Source organism: Ceratotherium simum, chromosome X (assembly GCF_057802395.1).
Source record: "Ceratotherium simum simum isolate JZ-2026a chromosome X, ASM5780239v1, whole genome shotgun sequence".
In the NCBI taxonomy this organism is placed as follows: Eukaryota; Metazoa; Chordata; class Mammalia; order Perissodactyla; family Rhinocerotidae; genus Ceratotherium; species Ceratotherium simum.
In genome coordinates, this window is record NC_141940.1 from 107,947,175 (window position 1) to 107,957,234 (window position 10,060).

Consider the following 10,060-nt stretch of genomic DNA (forward strand, 5'->3'; position numbering starts at 1 on the left):
CAGGTGTGGAGTTGTCTTTCCCGCTGGATACACCTCAAGCTCCTAGAATCGGTGTCAAGGTACAAGTCCTTCCATTCTTCCCAGGTGCCCTTCCATCCAAACAACATATACTTACATTCATTACAACCTCAATGAAAGCTAGCCTTTGCTTGGAGTTTGCCAAATTACGTTCAAGATAACCTGAGTAAAAATGCCCTTTTAATGGAGCAGGCTCTGGCTCCCCCAACTCAGGGCAAAGAATGCCAGCACAGGGGCTTCTTGGCATCTCACTTCAAGGGAGTATCACACTTACTTCTCAAAAACTCCCTGGAGATGATGTGCACAGAACACCTAGTTTGCACACTGTGTTCATCTGCACTGGAACAGGAGCAAAGAACATCTTCCTTTCCTGCCCCAGGTGGAGATTTCTCTCTGGTTTACCCACAGTCCCAAAGTAACCTGTAGCAGCAATTTTGCTTCATAGACTGAATTTTTGTGTCCTCCCCAAAATTTATATGTTGAAGCCTTAACTCCCAATGTGATGGTATTTGGACGTGGAGTCTTTGAGAGGTAACTAGGTTTAGATAAGATCATAAGATGGGGTGCCCATGATGCAATTAGTATTCTTATAAGAGGAGCAAGAGAGACGAAAACTCTCTCTCTGCCACGTGAGGACACAGGGAGAAGGTGGCCATCTGCAAGCCAGGAAAAGAGCTCTCACCAGGAACTGAATCCGCTAGCACGTTGATTATGAACTTTCCACCCTCCATAACTGTAAAAAATAAATGTCTGCTGTTTAAGCCACCCAGTCTACGGTATTTTGTTACAGCAGCCCAAGCAGACTAACACACAGGGTTTTGCCTCTCCACTCTGAAGCATATCATCAGAGGGTTTGGCCTCTACACACCACTTCCATGACCTCAACTAGCCCACCACACAGTGTAAATGAAAATTACATCCCACTGAGGACTTGCAGTTTTCTCAAGTCCAAAACTGCCTTGATCAGGAAAATTCTCTTGACGGGTCTCAAAGGAAACACCCTCTACCTCACCCATTTTTTTACTTTACTTATAGATCATAGAGGGAAAGTATCTTCAACATCTTACTTATATGAGGGCAACTCACAGGCTCTAAAATTCAATGAGCAGGGGCTGGATTTTCCTTATCTTAGCATATCCAGTACTAGCACTGAGCTTTCCAAAGAATAGATACTCAATGCGTGGTGAACAAAAGAGCCAGGAAACAAGAGGTTCAATTTATTAAGATTTAATTTCTACTACTTTCTTGAACAAGCTAAGAAACTCAAAGTATGTATCATTTAAGTTTACAAAGCTAAAGACTAAAAGCAATAAGGAAAACTAAGATTGATCATTATTTTTTTTTCTATTCCATTATCCCAACAATTTTACTGTGGGATTCTTTCACATTTCCAAGAACATAATCCCTATTGTGATGTTATGGTTTCTGGACTGGAGCATATGAAACCTCAGACTTCAATAGGGCTGAGAAGAGATTGCTGTCCATGTCCCCGGAAGGTGCACAGACTTTGGCAGTAGCCCCGGCTGCATCTATGGCTTTGGCTTTCTCTTCACCTTGCAAAAATTCTGCATAATAAGATGGGAAGATATTGGGGATGGTATCGTGGACTTTCGCCAAGAATTCCAGGACCTGCATCTTGCTGGTTTCAGCATAGGCTTTTGGGCCCCACAGGAACTCATAGCGTGGAGGATCAGTGTCGGGCACCTGCCGGTACTCCAGGTACTTCAGCCTCACCAAATCTTTGGTGATGAGCTTCCTGGGCTCCCCATAGATGTAGTGCTTCCTCCCCGCATATACTTGCATCATACTCAGGAATTTCCAGATCTCCTCTTCAGTGGCACAGTTGCCCTTTATCAGGATCATACCCAGGATATTCATCAGGAGGCCGGTCTTGGGCAAGCCCCTGCCACCTCGCACCCTCCCATTGTTGGGGAGCTTCAGTTTGCTGATAAGGCCGTAGGAGGGACTGGTTGAGTCGACTTCCTTCACTTCTAACGCAAAGATAGCCTCAATGTGCTCAGAGGCTATCTTGAGAATCTCAGCAAATCGGTCTTCGTAGTTTGGGTTGATAATCTTCAGCATGTCTTCCTTCATAGTGGGCTGCTTCATTTTATACTTGTACAGGAGGAACTGCTCCAGCAACACAGCCTTCTCGCTCAAAAAATCGGTGCCTGAACTCTCAGTGGAGGCTAGGGCCTCGTGGGTGCTTGCTGTATCCTCTTCTCCGTTGTTGAAAGCTTCTTCAGATCTAGTGCAAGAAACGCCTACAGAAGCAGTGGTGGTGGTTGGTGCTCCTCGAGGCCCCTGGGAAGTGCTAGATGACCCAGCAGCAGCAGGCGGGCTCTGGGTAACACCTTCACGCTGAGGAGAGGAGGAAGGAGTGGACTCCTCTTCTGCCGCTGCAGTGGCCTGAGCATCCTGGAGACACTGAATCTCACTCCGGGCCTGGTGGCGTTTCTCACAGGCCCGGAGCTTACTCTTCTGACCCCGAGGCATGATGACACTGGTCAGGAACAGCAGGCAGGAGTGTGGACAGGAGGCCAGGCGATGTAGACACCTGGAAGGGGAGAAGGAGATGGTGTGTGGACCTTCAGCAAGGAAATTCCACCTTAGCTTTAAAGAAGGCCGCCTCTGCGGGTTTCCGTGAGAGCACTGCGCTAGGTGCCCATAAAGCTCCTATTCTGATCAGCATGTCCCCTGAGAACCCCGTGGAGGAAGTTCGAGGGACCCTTAGACTGCAGCCTGCCAGTCCTGTCCTGGGGTGACGGCAGGGGCTGCCAGTGGGGAGCCTCTGTTCTAGGGTGGGGGGTCTTGTCAGTTCACAATCAGGATCATTATGTCAACTGTTGGCAGGTCATAGACCCCCTCTATTGTGCTGCTGTGGAGTTGATACCTCAAATCATAGCCAGCACCTCCCTGAGACCCCGAGGGAGGAAGCAAAGGGGTTCCTTAGGCCCTGTCCCTCTCACGGAGCACCCAACTGAGAGCTATGTGGAGCCCTCTCCTTCATGGGATGGTTGGGTCCTCAGTTCCCATTCAGGGTACTCACTGGTCTCCAGGTAGTGCCTGGTACACCTCCCTTCTGCTAACTGGTGGCTGCACCCTCACACCAAACATCTCTTCTCTCTTAGATTTCATGTCAAGAAGTGAGAATGAGCCTCGGCCTCACAGCCCTGCCCTGAGCCTTCAACTTCTCAATGCAAAGGTGGGGCTCAGATTTTTTCTTATCTAATCAACGGTGGGTGGTCCCCTCAGTCTTTCCTTTGACCCCCAGCATAGTCTGGGACTCCTCTCCTCCCGCCAGCATCTCCTGTGATACCCCGTTAGGGGGATATGAGGGTTGCCCCACCTGCCAATTATCTCCAAAGCTGAGATTAGGGGATGGATTCTCTTGTACCCTCGCTGGGGGCTCGGGGTGTTCCCCTCAGACATCAGGGTCTTCACCTGAACTCCTGGGAAGACCCGGAAATCCTCCTATTGTGGAGGGTAAACCGTCCCTTTTAAACAAATCTGTCACTCCCCCCACCCCCACCCCTCCGTCACGCCCTAGGAGAAAATGAGCGTCAGTCATCCCGTCACAAGCACAGGCACCCCAGGCTGCCAGCAGGGCCGGGATTCCCTCAGTCCTCACCTACGGTGCTTACCCCGACTCCTGGCCTGGCCTGGGTTGCTTTCCTCTGCTACCTCCCCTCAGACCAAGGCCCTCACCTCCCTGAGACCCTCCTTGTGGAAGTAAGCCGGACAGCCCTGTCCGGGGCTTCCCAAGCTCGACGGCAGCGGCAAGTTCGGCGGCGCCTCACTGTTCTGGGCTTGATGGTCCCCTCAGACCTCACTCAGAGTTCCACCCTTGATTTCCTTGAGAGCATGGTATGCTTCGCCTCAGGTCAAGGCCTCAGCTTGCAAACCCAACAACTGGGAAAAGAAGGCTCACATCCACCTGCCCGCCACGCTTGGGTCCCTGAGAGCTGCCGGCAGGACCTCGGTGGGCTTTTCTGCCTCAGTTTCCCCACTTTGACTCTTGTTAGGGTCTTCCCTCCCTCTGCTGCACCGGGCTGTCCCCTTATATCATGGCCCTCGTTTCCTGAGGCCCTCAGGGTGGAAATCTCACTCAGCCTGACTGCCCTGCCCGGGACCCCCTAGCACTGAGAAGAGGGGCAGGGCCTCGGCAGAGGCACCGGGTTCTGGGGAGGGTGATTCTCTCCTTCCTCATTCGGGCTCCTCACCTTGACTCTCGCTAGAGCGTGGGACTCCTCACTCTCCGGTGCTGAGGCCGCCCGCGTGAGGCAAAGTCTCTCACGTTCACGAGACGCCCAAGCAGGAAGTGAGCGCTACTCTTTGCGTCACCAAGAACAGCGCCTCACAAGGCTGAGGGTAGGGGGCCAGATCGCTGGCGCCCCCTCTGTTCTGGGGTGGAGAGTCCACTCAGTTTCACACAGGATTCGCAATTACACTCCTCTTAGGACCTTGGGCACTTTCCTGTGCTGCCACCCTTACAACCGGTCCCTTACCTCCTTGAAGCCTACCTTGCCAAAGTCAGCCTGACCCTGTAGGTCTAAGAGTAGGTGAGGGGAAATCTCTGCATGACTCCCTATGTGATTGGGTGGTGTTCTTCTCAGTCATCATTCATCAGGGTCCTCATCTTGGCTCCTGTCTCATTTTTGAAGGGCTTCCTGGGAAATGCCACACCCCCTCAAACTCTTGAGCAATCTCCCTACTGCAGATCTTACAGAGAAGGAGTCTGTGTCCCAGGAGTGAGGTGAGATGGGGAAGCTAAGGAACAAGGCAGAGGGCTTGGGGTAAGAGGTGGGCTGCCAGAGAAAAAAAACCTTGCCAATCTACATATTCCTTCTCTTTACCGTTCAGACTTAGCCTCTTACACATAACTTCTGTTCTGAAAGATCTACTCTCTATAGGGAACAGGCTGAGCCAGATAATGTTATGAGACCCCCATCTTTTGAGATTAACTGACACTGCATAGGTAGATGATCACATTGTTACCAGATATTATATCCTTCCTTGCATTATTCATCCCTCTCATTTATTGTGGTATTCTTCTTGCTCTGGCTATGTATTCCAATCCAGTACTCTGTGCACAAAATGCTTTTTTTTTTTAATCGCCTGGGATCTATTTTGGAGCAATGAGAAAAAAAGTGAATAAAGATACACAAGGTCGGCTTCAGGGTGGCAGTGGTGGAAGAGTGTGTGCCCTGGTTGAATTCAGACCAGGTGTCTAGTCTAGCTCTGTCACTTACCACCTGTGAATATGAGAATATTGCAAGTTCTTCATCTCCCAATTGAGCTTGATAAATCCTATGTTGTAAGACTATGATATTGTATGTACTGAATATGAAGCGTCCATCAAGGCAAATATTGGGGATTTACTGAATGGCAGTTATGATGATTTTTGCCTAGACAATATCATTCTCCTATGTAGGATTTTTTTTTTTTTAATCCAGGATATGGCAGAGAAAATGCAATGCTCTCAGACCAAAGAATCAGCCAAAAATTTGCTTTTGCAAGCAAAGTTAATTAGCTTTTCCCTATTGGAACATTTATTATTTAATTTTGGTGTGAGATTCTTTTTCTTTTCCCTACCTGGATGCAACTCAAAGCTTCTAGAATTTTGTCAAGGACCATCTCTTTCAGTCCTTCCCAGCTGTCCTTCCATCCAAGCAACCTCTATTTTCATTTGTTTTTTCCACACCCCAATCTAGCCCTTTCTTAGAATTTGCCAAATTACGTTCAAGATAACCTAATTAAAATGCTCTTTTAATGCAGTGAAATCCGGCTCTACCAGTTCAAAGCAAAAAGTGTCAACACAGTGGCTTCTGTGCATCTCACCTCAAGGGAGTTCACACTTACTTTTCAGAAACTCCTTGGAGATAGTGTGCATAGGATACCTAGATGTGCACTCTATTCTCCTGCATTGAGATAAGAGCAAAGACACCCTTTTTTCCTGCCTGGGGGCTGAATTGTGTCCCCCCAAAAATTCATGCTGAAGTCATAACCCCCTGTACCTCAGATTGTGACTGTAGTTGGAGATAAGGTCTTTAAAGAGTTGATGAAGTTAAAATGAGGCCATTAGGGAGGCCATAATCCAATCTGACTGACGTCCTTATAAAAAGAGATTAGGACACACAAGGAGAGAGCAGGCATGCATGCACACAAAGGGAAAGCCAAGTGAAGAGGGTGGCCATCTGCAATCCAAGGAGAGAGGCCTCAGAGGATACCAACCCTGCCAGGTCCTTGATCTTGGACTTCTAGCCCCCAGAACTGATGAATTTCAGTTGTTTAAGCCACCCAGTCTGTGTTATTTTGTTATGGCAGCCCTAACAAATTGATACACTGCCCTGGTTGGAGATTTCTTTCTGGATTCTCTATGATCCCAAAGGAATTCATAAGAGCATATATAATTGGCCTCCAGTTTGACTCAAGACGTGAGGGAGGAATTTCTGCACTATGGTTATGTGGTGTCCAAACACATAACACTGGACAATGTAGAGATGAGATAAATAACCATTTACTAGTCCATGCCACACCATGCAACCCGGGGGTTGCACTCAGGACCAGAGTCTGTGGGAGGCAGGGTTTGTAGTATCAAGAGTGTGAGATGACCCCTACTTCCATGGCAGGATGTAATCAGCTTGTTTGAATAATTCCAGAGGCTGGTAGGGGACAGAAACCCACTACTTAGGAATAAACAATATCTGTTCCTCGTTCCCTTGATAAAGATGCTTGTCTGGTAGGGGACTATATCTGCAAGTGAAGAGTATGGCAGGGAATTTGCAGTTAGGCAATTCAAGGCCCTGCTGGTTTCACCAAATGTCCAGGCAGCACATAATATTGGGCCTTAATTTTAGACTTCACACCACAGTGCAGTTTTCCTTTCAAATATTGTCTTTCTCAACTCTGAGGCACATCATCTGTGGGTCTGGCATCTGCTCACCAGTCCCACAGCCTCGTCTAGTCCACCATGTAGCTTAATTTTTTTTTTTTTTTTGGTGAGGAAGATCGGCCCTGAGCTAACATCTGCCAATCCTCCTCTTTTTTTTTTTTTTCTGAGGAAGACTGGCCCTGGGCTAACATCCATGCCCATCTTCCTCCACTTTATATGGAACGCCTACCATGGCATGGCCTGACAAGTGGTGCATCTGTGCGCGCCCGGGATCCGAACCGGCAAACCCCGGGCCGCCACAGCGGAGTGTGCGCACTTAACCGCTTGCGCCACCAGGCTGGCCCCCCCGTAGCTTAATTTAAAATCACATTCCATGAACTGACTTGCAGATTCCCAAAACTTAAACTGCCTTGCCTCAAGGTATTGACACTTTCCTGCTCCCACGTGGAACACCTCTCTTCTCACCCACTCTTTTTACTTTCCTGTAAGTCATAGAGGGTATTTCAACATCTTCCTTGTAAGATTGCAGCTACTAGCTTCTCAAGTTCTATGGGCAGAAGCTGGGTCTCTATCTCAGCATCCAGAGTACTAGCAGTGACCCTTCCAAAGTGCAGATACTCAATTGGTATTTGGGGAATAAAAGAGAAAGTGAGTAAGAAGTCTAACTGTTAAGATTTAATGTCTTACATTCTTTAATAAACTGAGCATATGAAGGTATAAATTATTTAATTTTATGAAACAAAAGACTGAAAGGAGTAAGGAAAATAAAGATTGATCATGTTTTATTTATTTATTTTTTTCTATTCCATTATCCCAACAATTTTACTGTGGGATTCTTTCATATTTCCACATTAATCCCTATTGTGATGTCATATTTTCTTATCTGGACGATAAAAAAAAAAAAAAAAGCCTTATACTTCAATAGGGATGGGAGAAGCTGCTAGACATGGCCCTGGAGCATACCCGGCAATGGCCAGTAGTGCCATGCCTGCCTGTGACTCTGGCTCGTGCTCTCTCTTCCTCATCTTGCAAAGCTTCTTCGTATTGTAATGGGAAGGCACTGGGGACGGTATCATTGATTTTTGCCAAGAATTCCAGGACTTTCATCTTGCTGGTTTCAGCGTAGGCTTTTTGGCCCCACAGGAACTCATAGCGTGGAGGATCAGTGTCGGGCACCTGCCGGTACTCCAGGTACTTCAGCCTCACCAAATCTTTGGTGATGAGCTTCCTGGGCTCCCCATAGATGTAGTGCTTCCTCCCAGCATATACTCGCATCATATTCAGGAATTTCCAGATTTCCTCCTCAGTGACATGATTGCCCTTTAAGAATATCATACCCAGGATATTCATCAGGAGGCCGGTCTTGGGTAACCCCATGCCACTTCGCACCCTCCCATTGTTGGGGAGCTTCAGTTTGCTGACAAGATCATATGAGTGACTGGTTGAGTCGACTTCCTTCACTTCTACTGCAAATACAACCTCAATGCTCTCAGAAGCTCTCTTGAGAATCTCAGCAAATCGGTGTTCATAGTTTGGGCTGACAATCCGCAGCATGTTTTCCTTCATACTGGGCTGTTTTATTTTATACTTGTACAGAAGGTACTGCGCCAACAAATCCGCCTTTATAGTTAGAACATCACTGCATGAGCTCTCAGTAGAAGGTGAGACCTCGGAGAACATCACGGAGGAACATGGATGTTCCTCATCTTGGCTGTTGTCACCTTCATCAGATATTATACCAAAAATACCTGGAGAATTAGTGCTGGTAGATGAGGTCATCCAAGACTCCTGGGAAGTGCTACCTGACTCAAAAGCTGATGAACTCTGGGAATTACCCTCCAAGACAGGAGAAGAGGAGGAGGGGGGCTCTTCTTCTGCTGCTGCAGTGGTCTGAATTTCCCTGTGACTCTGGGAGTCATCTCGGGCCTGGCGGTGTTTCTCACGGGTGCGGAGCTTACTCTTCTGACCCCGAGGCATGATAACTATGGTCAGGGGCCACGGTCAGGAGTGTGATGAGGAGGAGTGCAGGTGATGAGGGCCCACTGGAGAAGGAAGGTCAAGATGGTGTGTGCTCCTTCAGCATGGAAATACCACCTTGGCTTATAAGGAAAGCTACATTTGCAGTTTTTCTTGAGGGCACTGCTCTAAAAACCCTCGGGGCTCCTCTTCTCCTAATCAGCCTATGCCTTGGGAAACCTGTGAAGGAAATTAGGATGAGCTTTAGACTGCATCCTGCCAGCCCTGCCACAGGCATACTGGAGTGACAGCAGGGGATGGCAGTCTTCTAGGTTGAGGAATCTCTTATTTCACATTCAAGACCATCATTCAACTGGTGGCAGGTCATGGGACCCATTCCTTCTGCTGTTCTGAAGTTGACATCACAAACCTCCCTGGGACCCATAAGGAAGCAGAGGGAGTTCTCAGCTTATCACCTCTGTCCAAGTGCCCCCGGTGCTGACTGCTCAGTGGGGAGTTTTCTATTCTGGTCTCTTTGGGGTACTTGGTCCTTATTAAGGCCCTTACTTTGGCTCTCCACAGGGCCTGGTGTCCCCACCTCTTACATTCAGTGGTGGCTGCACCTTCAAACTAACAATTTCACCTCCCATATAAATAGGTGTTGGGAGAGCTTTAGCGTGATAGCCCTGACCTGGGTCTTTAAGGGCTGAAACTAGGGGTGGGGCCAGATTCTTCGTTTTCCCTTCTATTTAGTGGTGGATGGTCCCTTAGTCCTTGCTTTGACACCTGTCATGGCCTGGAATTCCTCCTTCCCTTGCCCTAAGGCCTGCCCCTCATACTAAGGCCAGCACCACCCTGAGACCCCTAGGAGGAAGTGAGGATCTCCTCATCTGACCATACCTGTCCTTGGTCTCCTGAGGCTGAGAGTGAGGAATGAATTCTGTGGCGTTCCCACTGTTATGGGGTATGTGGTTCCGTTAGTCCTCAGGGTATTCACCCTGGCCTCTGGAAAAGCCTGGAAATACTCCCATTGCTGGCCTTAGGCCATACCCCTTAGACCAAGTCCCTCACCCTCTTGTGACACCATAAAAGGAAGTGAGTATGTCACATCATGTCAACAAAGCCCAGGTATCCCAGGGCTACCAGCAAGGGTGGGATTCTGTGTGGTCCTCTCAGTCCTCACTGAGGGTC

At 48.3% G+C, this 10,060-nt stretch overlaps 2 protein-coding genes across 2 annotated transcripts; both read right to left on the reverse strand.

Annotated features, from left to right (window-relative positions):
* Window positions 1-1,434: 1,434 nt before the first annotated feature.
* On the reverse strand, window positions 1,435-2,553 carry LOC101394840 (melanoma-associated antigen B5-like). Its single transcript, XM_014791085.2, has one exon. It carries the CDS (start codon window positions 2,512-2,514, stop codon window positions 1,435-1,437), a length of 1,080 nt encoding a protein of 359 aa, XP_014646571.2. The 5' UTR covers window positions 2,515-2,553.
* A 5,271-nt stretch (window positions 2,554-7,824) lies between these two features.
* LOC106800018 (melanoma-associated antigen B5-like) lies at window positions 7,825-8,890 on the reverse strand. Its single transcript, XM_014791093.2, is given in 2 exon segments — window positions 7,825-7,875; window positions 7,877-8,890. Coding segments are annotated over 2 exon segments (1,065 nt in total).
* Window positions 8,891-10,060: the final 1,170 nt, after the last annotated feature.

Bases quoted from the DNA above. Each gene is read 5' to 3' on its own strand.
- LOC101394840 (XM_014791085.2), bottom strand. From the start codon at position 2,514: ATGCCTCGGGGTCAGAAGAGTAAGCTCCGGGCCTGTGAGAAACGCCAC.